At 29.3% G+C, this 19,462-nt stretch overlaps 5 protein-coding genes across 11 annotated transcripts; 2 read left to right on the top strand and 3 right to left on the bottom strand.

Moving 5' to 3' along the window:
- Positions 1-451: 451 nt before the first annotated feature.
- Positions 452-2,879, top strand: Uqcc1 (Ubiquinol-cytochrome c reductase complex assembly factor 1). Of its 3 annotated transcripts, XR_011802332.1 has the most exons (7): positions 452-633; positions 1,099-1,299; positions 1,400-1,472; positions 1,571-1,737; positions 1,911-2,105; positions 2,167-2,290; positions 2,444-2,879. XR_011802332.1 is itself a non-coding variant. In XM_072021281.1 (6 exons), the coding sequence occupies exons 1-6, from the start codon at positions 598-600 to the stop codon at positions 2,236-2,238; spliced, it is 741 nt and encodes a 246-aa protein (XP_071877382.1). In that variant the 5' UTR covers positions 452-597; the 3' UTR covers positions 2,239-2,325. The 3 variants fall into 3 exon arrangements, 2 of the variants coding, with proteins under 2 accessions (XP_071877382.1, XP_071877381.1); XM_072021281.1 differs by lacking the exon at positions 2,444-2,879 and having other exon boundaries at positions 1,102-1,299; positions 2,167-2,325; XM_072021280.1 differs by lacking the exon at positions 2,444-2,879 and having other exon boundaries at positions 2,167-2,325.
- LOC139996742 (sphingomyelin phosphodiesterase 1) lies at positions 2,340-6,802 on the bottom strand. Its single transcript, XM_072021276.1, has 9 exons — positions 6,612-6,802; positions 6,272-6,509; positions 4,921-5,231; positions 4,453-4,836; positions 4,011-4,183; positions 3,454-3,654; positions 2,928-3,273; positions 2,605-2,795; positions 2,340-2,494 (listed from the first exon to the last, which is right to left on the bottom strand). Exons 2-9 carry the CDS (start codon positions 6,339-6,341, stop codon positions 2,368-2,370), a joined length of 1,803 nt encoding a protein of 600 aa, XP_071877377.1. The 5' UTR covers positions 6,342-6,509; positions 6,612-6,802; the 3' UTR covers positions 2,340-2,367.
- Positions 6,803-7,115: 313 nt separating this feature from the next.
- On the bottom strand, positions 7,116-11,066 carry LOC139996747 (uncharacterized). 4 transcript variants are annotated; one of them, XM_072021285.1, is made up of 5 exons: positions 10,652-11,066; positions 10,304-10,566; positions 9,339-9,855; positions 8,236-8,485; positions 7,116-7,666 (listed from the first exon to the last, which is right to left on the bottom strand). In XM_072021285.1, exons 3-5 carry the CDS (start codon positions 9,675-9,677, stop codon positions 7,596-7,598), a joined length of 660 nt encoding a protein of 219 aa, XP_071877386.1. In that variant the 5' UTR covers positions 9,678-9,855; positions 10,304-10,566; positions 10,652-11,066; the 3' UTR covers positions 7,116-7,595. The 4 variants fall into 4 exon arrangements, with proteins under 4 accessions (XP_071877386.1, XP_071877383.1, XP_071877384.1 ...); XM_072021282.1 differs by having other exon boundaries at positions 7,116-8,485; XM_072021283.1 differs by lacking the exon at positions 10,304-10,566 and having other exon boundaries at positions 7,116-8,485.
- A 319-nt stretch (positions 11,067-11,385) lies between these two features.
- LOC139996745 (uncharacterized) lies at positions 11,386-13,485 on the top strand. 2 transcript variants are annotated; one of them, XM_072021278.1, is made up of 6 exons: positions 11,386-11,721; positions 11,826-11,883; positions 12,053-12,124; positions 12,191-12,384; positions 12,658-12,850; positions 13,046-13,485. In XM_072021278.1, the coding sequence occupies exons 1-6, from the start codon at positions 11,697-11,699 to the stop codon at positions 13,317-13,319; spliced, it is 816 nt and encodes a 271-aa protein (XP_071877379.1). In that variant the 5' UTR covers positions 11,386-11,696; the 3' UTR covers positions 13,320-13,485. The 2 variants fall into 2 exon arrangements, with proteins under 2 accessions (XP_071877379.1, XP_071877380.1); XM_072021279.1 differs by lacking the exon at positions 11,826-11,883 and having other exon boundaries at positions 11,387-11,721.
- A 1,365-nt stretch (positions 13,486-14,850) lies between these two features.
- On the bottom strand, positions 14,851-18,805 carry Nmd3 (60S ribosomal export protein NMD3). The gene is made up of 11 exons (XM_072021277.1): positions 18,619-18,805; positions 18,258-18,392; positions 17,756-17,906; positions 17,559-17,693; positions 16,971-17,079; positions 16,710-16,860; positions 16,228-16,370; positions 15,988-16,139; positions 15,620-15,735; positions 15,332-15,514; positions 14,851-15,188 (listed from the first exon to the last, which is right to left on the bottom strand). Exons 1-11 carry the CDS (start codon positions 18,657-18,659, stop codon positions 14,993-14,995), a joined length of 1,512 nt encoding a protein of 503 aa, XP_071877378.1. The 5' UTR covers positions 18,660-18,805; the 3' UTR covers positions 14,851-14,992.
- Positions 18,806-19,462: the final 657 nt, after the last annotated feature.

Raw genomic sequence — 19,462 nt, 5'->3', positions numbered from 1 at the left:
ATAAATATTTAAATTATTATTAATTTTATTTATTTATTAGAAACGCACAAACGATTCGTATATATGCATAGACATATATAATTAATATGTAAAGAATATGAATATCTATAGATATATAGATAAATACTTATCATAGTAATCATATTGTTTTATTTCATTTCTCTAACACATAAAACACATAACACAAGCTTCAATGAAGCTTAAAGTAAAAAGTTTGAAACATTTATATTACATACATGTAAAAGAAAATTTCCGTATAGAATAAAATTATCAGAGTTGAGATACTTATAATTAAATAAAAGATTTTTATTATTTTAAGGAACTATTTATAATTTTTAACGTATAGTACATATTTAATGATTAATAATTTTTAAATGTCTAAACTGGACAAGTTTACCTCTTGAGAAACATTTTTAATAAAATCATCAGAAATGCGATTGTTTCGAACTTTGCCGCGCTTTGTATTCAGGCGCATATGGAGAAAAATGCTTCTGCATTTGAAAAGAAGACAGGGGTTATAATTTAGTTTCTTATTTAAAAAATAAAAGGTTAAATGTCTTTTATATAGTGTGAAAAATTTTAAATATATATAGCAGAATGATGCACTATGTAAGAACGTTTACTTCGAATAAGGTATATTTGCATTTATAATAAAGAGATGTTAATTTAACCTCTAATATTTAAAAATAATAAACAATTTTAATTTATCATATTATAAATAATTTCTTTGATTATTGACAACTTTTGTTCATTTATATATGAAATATTGTGACTTTTATTTATTGATTTAGTTTTATATTCATAGTAGTAGTATCTATGTCTACATAATCGATTATGATCTATATAATAATCTACTTTACATAAGTCTATAATTATATATAAATTTTAATAATATACGGAGCATTTTTATATGTACTCAAATACTTTTAAATATATCTTATAATCTTATGTCTTTCCATTTATTTATTAGCTGTATTATTTTGATTCAGTCTTGTGAAAATATAAATTCTAAACGTAACTGTTATAATTTTATATTTCTGGTATCTAATTCAATTATTCTTTCTTGATTTGATGGATGATATGAAATATTTATGACAGAAGATACCATTAGTGTTGACATTAAAATATATCACAGAATACAAGCTGGTTGATAATAGTGGCATCAACTGTTTAATCAGATCTCAATCTTGTCATTTTCATAAGAATGTACATACATCTAAGAGTTTAATTAAACCAATAAGTCAAATTGGAATAATTAAAACATTGTCACATAAGTTTGATCTTCTTAAAAAAAAAACTGTGAGTATGATTATTCATTGTAATTTTAATATCTCCAAATATAATATCTATATATTTGTAATATTCATGTAATAATTATTTATATTTCTTTGTATTTTAGTATTTAACTGAATTGGGTTACGATTTGTACGGTGACATTCCTGATGGACTCAATTATTCGATATTTTACAAAGGTATGTTATTGCCCTTAATTTCTTATTAATTCCATTTGATGTGATTTCGTTAAGTGAATTAATTTTGTAATTATTTAATCATTATTTTTACTTATTAGGTTTCAATATGTCAGATACATTTTTCTCTTGGTTCCTAGTCACAGAATTGCATGTTTGGATGTTAATGGTACGTTTCATGGCTGAAGGAGAAAAGGGTAAATTAGTTATAAGCAAAATGATCGAGGCTATGTGGCATGATGTTCTTATAAGAGCAGAATTACTTGGTGTGAGTAGTCAATAAATTGTGTGCTGTTATCTAGTTCTAATTTACCCTAATTTATATATTTTCTTTTTATATATAGAAGTTTCATATCTCTAGTTTCATTTTTATTTTATTATTAAATTTAACTCCCACTGATCTGCTCATAATGTAAAATACTTAAAATTTTTTATCACTAGCCAATGACTCCAAGAACAAAGAAAAGACAAGTAGCAGATTTATCATATCAATTTAACGCAGCTATAGTTGGTTATGATGAAGGAATCATGTCAGATGACAAGGTATTAGCTAGTGCATTATGGAGAAGGTTCTTTTGCTTAGAATGTAACAATCCAGAACATCTAGAAAAACTTCTAATTTATGTTAGAAAACAGGTAATTAAAACATTGTCTTTCGATTAAATATTATATATTAACTCGATCATTGTGCTTTTAGATTAATGTGTTTGATAAAATTCCATCGGAAAAAGTTTTTAATAGATCAGTAGCAAAATGGGTAGATTTGTAAGGCGCCGAATGAAGTTTATTAATACTATTAAGAATTTGTAAATTTTAATTAGGTAAAATTCATGTTACAAATATATTAAACTTAGAAAACTATAGCAAAATTTGTTTTTTTATTTAATTTAATTTAATTTCAATCCTTTAAAATATTATCGCATAGTTCAGTTCCTGAATGAACAATTATACGACATAAATACTGTTTCTTACAGTTTATATCACAATTTTCTTGCAATGAAGGCCCTGCTTGCTTGTAAAAGTTCCTACAATAAAAAATGAATTCTTACTATACACATATAATGAACCACCACATATAATGTACAATAATAGAATAATATCGAATGATATAACTTTTATTATAATTCTAACATACTTGTAATACTTATTTAACAGTGTCTCATTCTTTGCTGCCGTAGAGAGCCAATTATTTAAGGATTTAACAGATAAATCTGGAAGATCATATTCTGCTTTAAAAGAATATGATTTATACCAGGTTGGTCTTACATGGATATTTTTATTGGCAGAACTGAGATCATACATCCAATTTTGGTAATCAGCTACTTCCTGTAAGAAAAGAAATTTGAGCGTCTATTCGCTATTATTTTTACCCTAAATTAAAATAAAAAAGTTATTTATACATTCTTATAATCCAGTTTATTTTTCATCATATCATAAATGAAAGAAAGAACAACTTACATAATTACTGCAATTTACTATATATATTTTATAATTCGGATTCAATTTTGAATAAGCTGTTATACTACCACCATTCCAGGCAACATTTTTTGCTTTCATATCAGAATTATAAAATATTGCTATTTCATCATTATGAGTATGTCCATTGAATTCAGCTTTAATTATATGAGAAAATCTATTAACTATTCTTAAATATTCTCGTTTCCATGTTTTAAAACAGCTATTACTATTAGAGGGTATATGGGATAAAACATGTACAAATTCATCATTCCTCTCTGCTTCAGAAAGAATAGTTGCAAGCCAATGTAATTGATTATCAGGATCTTGCGGATTATACCAAAGCCACCTGTATAATAAAATAATTGAAAGGAATACCAAGAAAGTCAATCACAAAACAAGTTATAAAATAGAATATGATTTTGATAGGTATTTTATTATTTTACTTCTTTTAGAAAATTGACTTCTGATAGTAATATTCTGTATAATTAAATTTATATAATTATAGCATTGTATTCATTTGACATACCAATTGTAAGAATAACAGACATTGCTATTTAAAGCTATAATTCTGAATCCTCTTTTTGGGACAACAGTGTAATATCCTCCTTGAAGTATGGTAGAACGAGTATGCTCTGGTAACCATCCATATACAATCCATAGGTGTGCCATTAATTTATAAAGCCAACTTGTAGTTAAATTGTCTTGCGTTATATTTTTTGGTGCGAACCTACATATAATTCAGAAAATCGTCAATTATAACTAAAACAATATTCATTTACAGATCTAAAATATTTTCGTAATATATAATTTCGTAATGTTTGTATGAAAATATACGAAACAGTTGAGGGAATGAATTTCAAAATACAGAATTTCGTAAAAACATGTGTTATTTTGAAACACAATAAATAAAGGAACATTAATTTCATTAATTGAACGAATGTAAAATGTTTGTTTATCTTATCGAAAAGAGTGAGTTTATTTTACATAGAATCATTTGGCTAATCTGATAAATTTATATACAAGTGTTATGAAATATTCTTTATGTATCGTAGAGAATTTCATTGGAAATTTCAATAAACTTACTGATTTAAAGGATTTGATTCATGATTTCCAAATATTGGATATATTATAGTATTATTAAAAGTATCATGAATATATTCATAAATTTTTACAAGACTTTGTACATTTCCTTCCTTTGAAGTTTCCCATACTCCATGGTCTATAATATCACCAGTAAAATATATGAAATCTATATCCTGGAAATTAAATTAAATTTGATTTAAAATGAAAAATTCATTTTTTAGCCATATTTAATAATTTTTGCATAAATCTCACTACGCATAGTTATCTACAATAACTAATTTAGATTTGAACTAAAGTAGAAGAAAAAATAAAAGCAAGATTTTATGATTATATGTATTTTGGAATATGTATCTTATGAATACTAAATGAAAGATACATTAATCAGACATTAGCTGGGTTTTGTTCCTTTTTTCTATACAAAATTAGTTACATTAGAGATTACCTGATGCGTGTCTTTTATATGATTTAAGGCATCGGTGATTGCATGCCATGGGGTATCACAGGAGTTATAATCTCCCCAAAAGCCAGCAAACGAAGTCATGTTAGGTTCATTTTGTCCTTTTCGACAACAAACTGGTTCTCTACACAAAATCGAATTGCCATATGGTTCATAAAGAGGATCGTAATGTAGGTCTGTTATTTGTAAAATTTTTATTTGCTTTTGTGTTTCATTATCAGTAATCGTTGCATTAGAATTGTTATCAACATGAATATTCCAATCAAATTCAGGATCGCTTAAAGGACACGATTTTGATTCTAGAACAACGCCACAAACTGTGTTTGCTGTTAAATTTGGTTTCGAATCTATTATGTACAGAACGATAGGCTATAAAAATAATAAAAAATTAAAGTAATTTATACATTAATTCTCAAATATTTCGATAAATCTAATTACATATGTACATATTACCAAGTTCAGTTCAACAACTCCTTTACAAACTCTTTCGGTTTGAATATTGAACAGTACACATAATTTTACTATTTTATCTTTTATATCTTCTTCTGACATTCCTTTACGTCGTAAATCGAAAAATGTTTTTAAAATTCCTCGACATATTGTACATATTTTAGTATCAGAATTTGCTGAAAAAGATCTCCAGTCAGAATTCTGAAGTTTTGTAGGAATTTTCAAGGATTCTATCATATCATTGAACAATTCTCCCTCATAGTCCAACTTGCTCCATAATTCAATTTCATTTGAAAACGAATTCACATCTATATCTGTTGATGAATCAGTTCGTTATTCTTTATTTTATTATACAGAGAAGTATTATAAATAATTACAATATATTGTTTTTATTGAACAATCGAAAGGAAGTTTATTCTCTTTTAATTTCAATTAGCAGAAGAAAATTAGGTTGAATTGCTGAATAATTACCACTTTACCCGATTACGATATCGATGCCGATACTCTTGAAATACGTTATCAAGATCATCATTCTCAACAACTTTTTCATATACGTACGACAGGATGATTCATCTAAGAGTTTAAGCTGAAATATCTTTGATACGATCAATTGTATCAAAAAATGTTTCAGATAAAACTAGAATGACAATTCAAAGGGCAAAGACATAGTCTGATGTTATTAATTTTTCTGTAGGTGGGCGCGTAAAGGATATTCAGTTCTAGTTCTCAAGTTGTACACAAAAGTATGTTTAATATCACATATGTGCATACTTCCTTTCCATGTTCTATACAAAATTGTAGATTAGATATTATATTATATTATATTATATTATATATCTGTGTACGCGTATGTGTGTGTTTCCAAATTATAATTGCGTTGATGTAGTCTATTATCGGTACTGGACATGTGCTACTATCCTTTGGATAGCCCAACTCTATCTACGTACCCCTTTACATTTGGAATTCAGTGACTGGAATTTTTATTATTTTTCTTTTCTTTTTTTTTTTTTTTTTTTTTTTTTCATTGTTTATACGCCACTATGAAGATATTAAAAAAAAAAAAAAAGAAAAAATCCCGCATTTCACGCAGCGTATACGATACCAGAGAAATTATTGTAAATTACAATTTTTGATAATCAGCTATCCGTTAGCTGTGATGAATACATCATATCTATGAAATAGATATTATCATTCGTTTTTCGATTAAAGCCAAAAAAAAATTACTTTTATTTAAATTCAATTAAAAGAAATTTAATTCCTATTTACAGCTAAAATATTATTTTAATTTGTTATTTATTATTTAGTAGGTAAATAAAATTTTGAACTTAATTAACAAAAACTGATTTAACTCTACCTTCTGGATGTCGGACGAGACCATTTATATTTAAAACTAATATACTCAAAATGAATTGTTGAAACCACATTACTGTTGTGTTCTACGAACATTCAACTAAACACTGCGTTCAGTTCGATATATTTCCAGTCGTTTTCAATTTTCTTTATCTCGTTTCAGTGATTTCTTTTTCATTGATAAATATCGCAACTGTCATCTCCTTGACATACCTATTTCCCAATGCTTGTAGAATAACTTTCTAAGATTGTGAAACAATTAGAATTTAAACGGAGAATTAGAAGAAGAAGAAGAAGTCTTGTACACTATATTGTATTTAATTTAATTTAGTTTGAATACTTACGTTCGGAATTCTAAGCTATTTTTGATAAGTGAGGAGGAGACGATCAATGCGATACAACACAGTACAATACAATACAATACAATACAATACAATACAATACAATAAAACATTATCATGGCAGTATGTGGATTTTATCTCGTAAAGTATTCTTTGTTTATACATGACTTATTTTATTTTATGTGAAAAGATGTAAGCTTATAAAATAATATCTACTTTTATCACAGAACACTCTGAAAAATGTGATTAGATTATTTCGTGCACTCGCTCTTTAACGTGTCAATCTCTCTGCGTAAATAATAATTATAATTATAATAGTAACAACTGTCAGTACCATCAAATGCTATCTTCATGTTGGTTCGTGATAAGATAGGAATCAGATTCTTCTGGCTGATCGATTACTTTCTCTTAAGCTGATCGATTATTTTTAAACATAAAGCATCGATCAAAATCAATTTACTTGGTGTTCCGTTTTATCTAAAATTAATCTATTACTTGTTTAGTTAACCCTTGAAACTTTAATTAATTGTTTAAACTTTTTTAACATGTACACACTTCATACTGTAAACAAACAGATGTAAAGAAAACGTAAAGTATTAAAATTATTTGACTAACAATAAGTACCGTATTTAAAACAGCGTAAGATTAAGATTCCATTTATACACAACCGAACTATGTCCGTCATCCGTGGTCCGGACGTATCCCGGGCACATTTGATAGTCTCCGATATTTTTTCTGTTTGCCGAACGGGCTCGAACTGTCACAGCCATAGTAGGGGCTTGTATAAAACTGGGTTTATACCAGTCAAATAGCATTCCAGTCCATCGTCAAGTAATGTAAACAGCGTCTTCGTTCCAGTAAAATGTAGTCGTTCCAGTAAGCGATCTAGTTCAGCGACTGGATCGAAAGTCTACTTTTCGAAACCTCATCGATCGAGAACGTGACAGAACATCCAGCGTTACTGGAATCGTCTCGACTCCGGATGACTCAGTATTCGTGGCTCGGTATTGTGAGTCCATTGTCACTACAGTTTACCACTTTCAGCGGCACGAAAAGGACTAGAATAACACAGACATCGACCGATTGTCATTCAAACAAATAATAATAAATAAAACAATGTTCGGACTAAACTAGGGTTTACACTAATTCGCTCGATGGATTCAGCGATTGCGTATCGATAGTTTAACCGAAAATTGCTCGATGTCTACGTTGTTTCAGTCTTTTTTGAACCGCTGAAAGTGGTAAATCGATAGCGATAATGGATTCACACGAAAAAACTGATAGAACGATATACGAAGCATAATATCGCTATAATATAAAGTTTGAAGAATTATTATACTTAATTTCAAGTAACATTTAACGTAACAACGCAGAGAGATCAACAAAATTAATATTAGAAGTCACATTATCTTCCCTGACCACTGGAAGTAATTATAAAAACCTCGGTCATTTCTTCCGGATATATAAATCCTCTACATAAAAATTTGTACCAGAGGTCTGGCGCGAAATACGTAGATCATTAAAAAAAGGTTAGCTTAATCTGATTATTATTAATCATTGAAATAACGCAGGTCGTTTAATCGATATTTCGTTATCACGCTTTGAATTTCTTCTTGAGCTACGATACCTTGTTCGGTTGAAAGTTTTCGTAATTGTTTTGCCACGTGCTTTCCGAAGATATCGAATTCATCCTCTTCTTCTGCTCTTGCTCTGCATATTATGTCATCTTGCAGCAATTTCGCGCTACTAACTATTGAAGATAGTTGTGACATTTTATTCTTCTTTGATTTCGTTTTAGCTGATTCTATTCCACAACATATAGTAGGGGCTGCAGTGACATTATTTTCTGATTCAGACTGGGTACTGTCATTATTATCCTAAAAATACAATTTTTAATTTTTTCTTCTCTCTTTTTAATTAAAAATTAAAATCGAACGAGTCGAGGAAATATTTCCTGAGATGAAATTTTCCATCGTGCCATCGATGGAAAACGTGTAAAAATTATCGGCTTTAAACAATATGGAAGCTTAAATTTCAACTACAAAAAAAGAGAACAGCGTTGTGTTAAATAACATTAGTTGATCACGATCATTGTTTCACCTACATACGATCGTATAAACAGGTCTCGATACTCATATACATAAGCCTGTGGAGAAACGTTCGAATGTTGACTCGTGGCTAGTTGTGAAAAATCGACATAGAAGGCAAGAAGGTTCTCGTTCTACGCACGAATGACACGCTACGAATATCTTAGACTGATACAGAGACACTCTACTCATCTCTGTCTATCTCGCGAGGACGAGAACTTTATTGTTTTCCATGTTGATTTTTCATGATTCAATTTCCCGACGGTTTTCCCTAAGCAAATGCCGAGACCTGTGCAACATGATCGTGCCCTCTGCAACTGGCTATGAAAAAATACAAGCTCCTATATTACTACAGGTTGTGTAGTAATATATAAACATGCCGGAAAGATGATACCGTTATCTCTATTTTCATTCATGGTGATTGGAGATATCAAATTAATCCTTTAGAGAATATCACTCATCGGGACAATAATAATTCTACTTTGCCTGTCGGAGAAAAAAGATCTCAGTTTACGAATTACTTGGCCATGACGGGAAACTTCCATGGCAGAACAACATGATACATTAATACATATCTACGTTTTTCTTTTTTTTTTTTTCTTTAACAATAAATAATAAAGGTTATTAAGAATTATTGACTTACGTGCGTTTTTCTTTTGACCACCACATTTTTTATAAAAGAGTCCAGCTCTGTAAACCATTTCATTTTAGGTTGATATACATTGCCACTAGCACCAGATGTGCTTGACCTTTTAATCTTGTCTAATTCTAAGTAGTAAGTAGATCGAATAGACTTTATTTTATTTTTAACATCTTCCACGCCAAAACCCTCCATTTGCATATCTTCGCAAATCTTTTTCAAGGCAGATTCACGCATAGCCTTATTTTTATAATCTTTAGACGCGATGTCCCATAAGCACTCGTGCTCTCTGTACAGAGTAACGAACTTAGAGGTTTGATTTTTGTTTAATTTTTTCGCCATTTTTAATTAAGAACGCAAATTCGTGTACACTGTGTACTATGCTCCAACCAGCACTGTCTAAACGATTCCAGTAACGCTGGAATGCCGTATTCTTGATGGTGGGGGGTAAACTGGATTAAAAAGTAAACTTTAGAACCAGTCGTTGTGCCGGATTGCTTACTGGAATGACAGCATTGTACTGGAATGAAAAACAAATGGATTGGATTACTCAACTGGAATGCTACTGGGCCAATATCAATTCAGCTCAAGATGTGATAGTACATCAAACCGATTGCTCTTATCTAGATCTCGTATTTTACTTTTAAGTGTTGATTTCATTCTAAACTGTTAAATAAGGAAAAGAACACAATGTAACAACACTCCTTGGATGCAAGATGCGGAACGATATTCTTGTGTTTACGTTGTTTTTATCTTTTATACGTTAAATTTGACAAATTAAATTTAAAATATCTGCTAAATTAATTATTTTCCAACATAAATAAGCATTGATACTTCCTTATAGATAATGCCGAGATGGATGGATTAATGTATTAAAAAAAAAAAATGTATGGTTCCACTAAAAAGGTAATGATGGCCTTGAAATCTTACTAAAAAAAAAGGTGACTTTCAGAAAAAACATTATATACCATTGCCTATGTCCAGGTGTGGGCTGGCCATCGGAAGTTTTGGGAAAATTCCCGGTGAACTGGTAGAGATCCGGCGCCGTTTTACACAGAATTTAATTAATTAATGAACTAACGATGAAGAGCCAATCATGTCGATAAACTTTTAAATCCTAGTCCGCCCCTGTCTGTTTCTCTCAAAATACTATAACTTTGAACTGTGGAACTTTTTTCATACGACCATTGATAATGGTGATCTGCAGATATCTCAATTTATATGCCCCAACCTGTATAATTGCTATTTATACTATTTATAATTCAAAAGAAAAATTGGGTAAAATTATAGACCTTCTAACTAACAATAAAACTTACCTTAGATAGTAAAACATTTGCAAATTAAATTCATATAAAAACAATGTACCTCGCTTAAATTGAACATTGTTCACTAATTAAGAAAAACAAACAATTAACTTCTTCATTGTTGATATATGAGTCATCGTGTAAGAACGTAAAGGTTGTGATATATTGATAAGAGCTCTCATTCCTCCGGTAAAAAGCATCATTCGATTCAAAAGATCGGTCAATTTTCATTCAATTGGAAATGAGTATGTAAAACGCATTTCATCATATTGATATATCACCATGCTGTAAATCTCGCTTTTTGTTACCACAATGTGTGATTATTGAAAAAATTCGGCAGATTTTTTCGAAAGATTCGATAAGGATTGTATTGTTATGAGTTCCTAGAGTACTAGAACAAAAATATATGACTATTATTACAGTTAAATACAGTTAATTTACTAAATATTAAATATTACATTTTTATTAAATATTACAGTTAATATATATATATATATAGGGGTACCCCGTTTAACTTTGACACCTTTGATTGCTTTCTTATTTTTCATGGTACAAAAAAATGTTTCGAGAGAATATTATTGCATTTTACGTGGAAAATTAAGCGGTAATTATTAGAACTGCCATTTTGGATTTCGATAATCTTTTAATACCTTGTCGGGGTCATGATTCTAAACAACTTCGTTCTGTACATGTTACTACTGCTCGTCTTCATTTCCGAGATATTTATAAGAAACTGTTAGTAGTATAATTATAATGAATTTTACTTATAATTGTACGTCCGTGACAGCGTATGCGTTACTATTGGCTGTTGACTGTTATTGTTATCTTATTTGTAATTTCATAGGAAAATTTACTTTTGATTTAAATCACAACAATACTGAATCGATAATGTCGCATGCGACACGAAAATGGTAGTGGGAATTCGGATGATCATCACAATGTAGGACATGACATAGTATTGATTACCTCCCATCACACCTATTCTGCAAATTTCCGTAGATTGTCGGTGGTGCTAAGCGCGCGATAAGCGCAAAGAATTCCAGTTATTAGCTGGCAGATGTTGACTTCAGCAACAAATTCACGTGAGTCATTGATATCATTGCTAGAGACATTGACATTCATACATACATACATATCGGTGATTAGTGGCTGGAGCCTCCTACCTTGACCTTTTGGGTTTACATAGATATACCTATTATAAAGATAGGGGAGTGGATGAACAAAGACAATATAGAAATGAAAAGGTGATATAGGAATAGAAAGAGAATACTGCTAACAGGCCTCCTTTGTCCTTGTCTAATAACACGTGCACATTCATAACTGAAAGTCGTTATTTATTTTGTGTTCATATCTCTGTGGTATTTGTATTTATTTCATAAGTTATACGGATTATATGGGTTAAATAATTTTCAGCATGACTAAGAAATGCATGATATGTAAAACAGAAGCGACTCCAATTTCCGAAGCTAGACGTAGCTTTCACATGTAAGTGTATTTATGATTTCTTGCCTCAAAATTGAATAAAGTAATCCTTATTATAAACGTACATAGGTTTCCTAAAAATGAATTATTAAGAAAGAAATGGATGGCTGCAATAAATTTATTGGAAACTCCAAACTTCAAAACTGCATGTATATGCAGTGACCATTTCGATGAAAAATCGTTCCATGATACTGATGAATTAAGAAGTAGAAAACGACTACGCCCAGATGCGGTTCCTCAAAGGATAAGTTTTAAAAAATCCGGTAATTATTCAGAGAAGGGTATATCTCGCAGATTTCACAATCTAAACTTCATTGAAGTTTTTCGCGAATATTTTGGAAACTAAGACTGAGCAGCAATTATACATAAATATAGGAAAATGTTATTTGCAATATTAAACTTGACAACATATCTGAAGATCATTGAAATCAGTGAGATGTACCTTTTTCGAAATAATTATCTAAAGTCCACCTCATCTAACAGTGGCAAATCCTGCAAAAGAGCATTAACCAATATTATTAATTTTGCAAATATAGATGATCCATCAAAAGAAAAAGATTTAGGGTCAGAAGAGCTGTTTGAAAAACCCGTTGATAAAGACTATTCTAAATCTGAGATGGTGAATGATCTTTCTAATACGTGTATTAAAACCATAAATGAACAAGATTGTTCAACTGGAGACAAAAGTAATAGTAGTATGAATAATGTTCCAAACAGTGGTAATAGAAGGTAGATTATTCACTTTGTAATAATTGTTCAGATGTTCATGATTGGACTGGTCTAGAGAGGATTGTAGAAACAAATTTCGACCTTGTTGATATCACGAATTGCATGTGATTCTCTGTAAGAATATACAATTTTTAAATTGTATATTCTCTCTAAGAACATACAATTTTTAAATTGTTCTTTCCCATGTAATTTTAGGAAAAATTCATTCGCCAAACAAAAACCAACTAAAAGAATTCGTTTTATGAATGGCTTTAAAACAGAACATATAACTCGAGAAGACTTTGTTTCTGATGAAGCTTGGAATCGCTTCCTCAGGTTAGTAGCCTATGAAAGAAATAGAATGGCAGCTGCTCATAACAGGAATTCACGTAAAGAAAAGAAAATAAAAAATTTTAAACTTTTAATGAAAGATTTGGAAAACGGTGACGACGTTGATGCTTCTCAATACGTGAAGGTCCTTTTACAATAACTATTTTATATTCCTATTTTATTATTTTATTTCATTATTACATAGTTCTTCCGTTTTGGGTTTGGACGGACTTCAGATTTTACGATATAATCATATTTTAAGTCTTTAATTCCCTCTTGTATTCTTATATGATTTTATATTATCATATATTTATTAACTTTCACTACTATTGTCTTCGTGAATAAAACATGAACGAAATTTGATCATCTTGTACATTTATTTTAGCAAGATCTACCACCACATGCCCAAGAATTATTAACACTTTGACGGTCATGTTGGTCATTGGTGCATCTAACGGTGCACTGTGTTAGAACACTGTGGCGTTCCTGAGCGAAACATGTGATTTCGGCGTGGCTGTCAAAGTGTTAACACGCATGGAAGAACATAAATTCACAACTCCCTTTCCTGTTAACCTCAGAAACTTTACTAGAATTCTTCACTTTCGTTCACTGATTACATACAAATTTGCTACATGTAGCTTTCTCAATTGCTTACCTTTATCCGGCATTGTTAGACAAGAATTAATAAAGGTAAAAAATTGTTTTCAATGTAATTGTTTTGATGAGACGAGCATTAAACTCAAAACTTTGATTACATTGATGAATTTTTTCCAGTATTTGCATCTTTTTAATAATTAGAAATATGGCTGAGAACAAAAATTTGAATTAGTATTAATTTTATAAATTTATTAAATTGTTCTTTAATTAATAATTTAATTAAATAAAGAGGAGGATCTGTCATCATACTTTGGTGAATACCTTTTTAAGAGAAGATACAATCGTCTTGAAAGGATTAAGGCATTTTTTGACGTTGCTGTCTAATTTCAAAGTCATTTACGCAACAATACCAACGACACCGGCCCTAGACGTTGTCGTAATAATACACGCACGAGTCTGTTACTAGTGGATAACTGCATATGCGAGGCTGTAAGAAATGTCTGTTATAAGTAATAACTCAATGAAAAATAAATATTATTATTTTCTTAAACCGGCCGGCCGCCGGTATCGCATACGCACGATAATAATTATTCTATTTCGTAAACTAATATCAATTATTCATTTGCTTGTTATTTTATGCAAGTGTTGCCGGCTACCTCGCGACTGACCGATCGAAAAAATTAACAAAAACCAAAGCCCAATATATACATTGATGATATTGATTTTCAATTGAGTTATAATAGACATTTCTTAGAATATCTCACATGCAGTTGTACACGAGGCTTTAAACTTGCTCAACTATCGTTTATAGGTATGTATACATACTATAAGCAGAAGATAAAAGTTAGGTTTAGGTTTGTATTCGTAGGCATCTTATGCGGCTGTTCACCTCCACCTTTAACCTCTGCCTCTACTGACTCGATGGCCTGACTGAATGGAGTATAGAGAAGAACATGACTACATAAACAGTTTAATGCTTTATACACACACACACACACTCTCTCTGAACAAGTAAATATTATATAACTAGTAAATATTAAATATTAAAAATGCTAAAACTAGCAAATAATAAACTAAATTTATTTGCTTCATAAAATACTATTATATTTTATATTCTTATGTTTTATAACCCCTACGGTTATTTATAGTTATGTCTAAACTATTCTGATGAACACTTTAAACATACGAAGCACTATTAGAATAAGTTAAAACAAATTAATAATATACAAAGTACTGCTACAAAACATGAGAAACTTCGATATCGTCAAATACGAGATCGTCAAGCATTTCTTCAAGAGTAATTTGTGGACAATTGGGATCAGATAACTCATTAGTATCAACTGGAATTAATTTCCTAGAATCTTTGTAAATATTTATGTGTTGTCTCATTTCTGGATCTTCTTCAAGATCTTCCAAAAACTCATAGTAGTCACTAAAATAGATTATAATTATAAATTTAATTTTTCAATGTAATTTAAGAAGTAAAAGTAAACGGAAATATATAATTTTACTTTATACTTAGTTTTAAATATCTAAGAAAATAGTTATTTTTAAATAGAAAATTATATAACTTACTTATTATCTGTGACCATATTATCTTCATCTTGTATCATATGTTTTAATTTCCAAGCTCTCATTCTGCGACGTGCTGTTCTATCTTGTGTATAATTTTTCTTGGTTAAAATTACGTCTGGTACTACGTCTTTATTCAACATTTCGAAATTCTCATCGTTAATATTACTCTCATTAAGAGCATACCTAAATATATAAAATCATCTTTTAATTTTTGTCAATTATATTATTTATTATTTAGCGCTTTATCTTTTTTTATCCTTTATTTTTTTTTTTTTTTTTTTTTCTTACCCTAGGACAGTATCACCAGGTTTTAATATATGGCCAAGATGAGTGCGTGTATGAATTAAGTTCTCAGTTAGTCCCAAATCGCAACTTCGAACTACCCATACATCTGCTATTATATGCTAGAAACAAAGATATGACTGTAAGTAAAGATTTATAAATTTGTACCGATTGAAAGGAATATTACAAAGGAAAGTTTTCTCTGACGTTTTAAAATTTTGTTTGTAATTTTGTTAATAATTTGTTCATAGTACGTATATAATTTTATAACCATTTGGTTATTTTATATTATTTTAGTTTCGACCGAGAAGAATCCTTCCCTTTTAAACATTATATTTGAGAAAAAATATTATAATTAGATTCATAATAGATACCTTATTCGAAATAGTTCCCTGTCCAGGAAAAAATTTTCTATCCTTGAATTTTATTTGCTCAATATCCATTACTGTGTATTCTATTAATTGCTTTGGATCACAAATGCTGTTGAAAGTATGTCTCCAGTAAAGTGTAGCGCTTAATTCTGCGACTAAATAAATAAATAGTATATTTTGTGAATTCAATTTTACTTTAGAAATCAGATAAATAAGTATCAAATTTTAGAGAACTACACGTACTTTGGCCAGTTGATACATCTATTAAATGTACAAAATTTGTAATTTTATATACTAAACAAATTGAATTTATCCCTCCAAGTTGATGGCTCAGTTTTCTTGGAAGACACACTATGCTATCTCTTGATATTGGAACTATTTCCACACTATAAAAGAAATTACAATTACACATTGTTTAAAACAATTAGAGGATCGTTATTATGAATGGTTCTATTGCATAAACCAAGTGGTAAAGATTAGTTCTTTACGCAATTAGAAGAAGATGTACTGACACAGGAACTGAATATAAAAAACGAGGCGGCGAGAAGCGGTCTCCTATTAGATGCAAAAAATGGGCAGAAAGGTATTTAAAAAATTGTAATGTATAAATAAAATTAAATTCTATCAACTACAAGCAATCTAATGGTTAATTAAATAATAAGGAATAATGAAAGTATTCATATCCAATATTTTTATATCAATTTACTAATGTAAACGATCTTTACCTGTATGTAACTTTATAATTGTAGATATTGCTGTGAATATCATGCGATATCAGTTTTTTAGAATGGTCATAGCGACAAGGTATAACGCTTGAAAGAAAATCAACCATTTTGCGCGCTGACGCTTCATTTGCATAAAAGAAATCTAGACCCTCTGTAAATGTTCGCAATTCATTTAATAGATTCATTATATTTAGTAAATAGAAATTTTAAACTCTTTGATAATTTATCTAATAATATTTTTAAATAATTCAGATTTCTTACCATGAATAGGTTTTATGCCCAAAGTTTGTTCATGTGCTTTGTACTTCAAAATTAACTGCTCTAGATAATAAAACGTTTTTTTATTTGTTGCTCTTTGTCGTACTTGTACCTTTGTAAAGTGTAAGTTATAAAGAGAGAAAATAATTTTATTACTACAAGTGAAATTTACCTTGCTCTTATTATAAGGCTAATTAAAGTATAATAGGTAGGAACGATATAAGTGTGATCGTAAATTAAAACCTAAGAGGGTACACTCATTGACATCATACCTAGGACAGCAGCTGCCTTTTAAAGGCAATTTAAATTCCGAATTGTAAAATTTATTTGCATATTATATTCTGCTCGTAATCGTCTATAAAAACTACATGGCATCAAGTATTTGCCATTCCTTGCGTAATAAGAATTACTATACTGGTAAAAATTAGCCTGTTAGTTACCACGGACCAGAACACACGGTTTTGAAATAGCTAAATCAATATTGCAACGCCTTTGAAAGTGCTTGAGCAAATTACCTGTTTTGACACTCAAAAGCTTCTTCCCAGTTTTACGACCACGCTATATACCTTTTATACATAGTACAAATCTTACCAATGCACGCCAATAATCTTTAGCTTCTGTTCGATGACAATCATTACACATTTGATGATTTACTGTATATTCAACTATAAATACTTGTTGCAAGACTGTTCCACCCATAACTTCAGCTTGCACTGTTAGTTTTACCTAAAGGCACAGTGTAATAATAAAATGATTTTTTCACAATAAAACTATTAAATAATAAATACCTTCAATCTCATAGAATGTGGTTCTGTCCATACAAATCCAGCATCAATTAATTTCACTCGATTCAGACCTTTCAGCTTTTTTAAACATAATGTTAGTAACTCTCTGGATTCTAATGCTGCATGAATCCATTCCGCAGGTGGCTGTAGATACCTAAAACAATTAAACTTTCCTTATCTTGCAAGTTTCAGAAAGATAATTGAACAAATATATAAAAAGGTTTAATAAACAGAATGTTCACAACAGCAATGTTATTACTGCAGTACTTTATAGTAATATAGGCTATAAATGTGAATATATACAATATAGGAATAACTATATTATATATTTTTAAAATCTCAACATCAATTTTCATATCCTTTAGATCACTGCATAATTTTGTTGAGAAAATAAAGATGAAACAATATTTTAAATAAGAAAGATTTTATCATTTCCTTTATGTTTATTTTTCCTACCGTCTTATTTAGAAATTAACAAATAGGAAAATAAATTGAATTATATTACCTCTCGCAGCCTTTACAAAAATAAATTGTTGCTTGCTTTGGAATATTCTCAGTGACATCTACTTGAGTCCGTAAACATGCTACACACATATTCGCTGGATTTGGTTCAATACCAATACCACAGATGCAACATAATCTGAAAATGTAATTATCCATAATTTTAATCACATATGGTAGCATTCCAGATAATTTCTCGAGGTTATGTTTTTCTATTTACTAGAAATAAGACAAGTATTTAATAGTTACATCATTTTAAAAGCATTTTATTCTGACCTTCTTTAAAAATTTATAAATATAATAAAAACAAATTATGAAACTTATCTATTTCTTATAATACCTAATTTAAGGTTATATTTACTTACATCATTGACTCTTGTCGAACAGGTTCATTTAATACTTCCATTATCTCTATTTATTTTTATGGAATTTCGTAAATAATTTTGTTGAATTCAATAGAATTAAACGATTCAGAAATAACAAATGAGCTTAGAAATACATGTGATACATAAGCCTAAACATGTACCAGTGGCACTACTGAATCATAAGCACGTGTGAATTGATGCCAACTTCAGGATTAAAACATTTATCTATAGCTATAATCAAATTATTTTTTATTTTTTAATTTTCAATATTTGTATAATATTTTCAATATGTGTATATATTATATTATAAGAGATTTTTAATCATCCTTCCCTTTTTTACACATGTCACAAATTGAAATACATATCTATTTATTCATCGTTACTTTTTTACTGATGTTTTTAAATTGATATGAAATTGTGGGAAATAAATAAATAATACATAGTTAATAATAATATTAAATCTTCTGAAAAATTATGTTTACATATTAGTTGAATTTATAAATTTTGAATGTAAATTATTTTTGAAAATAATTAATATTTCTTAAAATAATTTATAATGTGTAATTTCATAAAAAATTTTAATAAGTTTCAAGATTGATTTTGTAGATGAATAAGTAAGATAAATTAAATTAATAAAATGTTTCATTCGAATTTTTATTGGTATATTTAAATTTATATGTTTTTGCTAATAAACTTTCATTTTAATTTACTTTTGTGGTGGCAATGCAACGTAAACTCGAATCGAAATGTAGAAGTAATTTGAACGAGCCATCATGAAAGGGCATCCTATCTAGTTTTCCAACGTTCGTGACATATTTGAAAAGTAGCTACTTTCACTTACTAT

This window comes from Bombus fervidus, chromosome 18, assembly GCF_041682495.2.
Source record: "Bombus fervidus isolate BK054 chromosome 18, iyBomFerv1, whole genome shotgun sequence".
Lineage (NCBI taxonomy): Eukaryota > Metazoa > Arthropoda > Insecta > Hymenoptera > Apidae > Bombus > Bombus fervidus.
The sequence above is the reverse complement of the archived record's forward strand: the minus strand, read 5'-3'. Positions and strand labels throughout refer to the sequence as shown.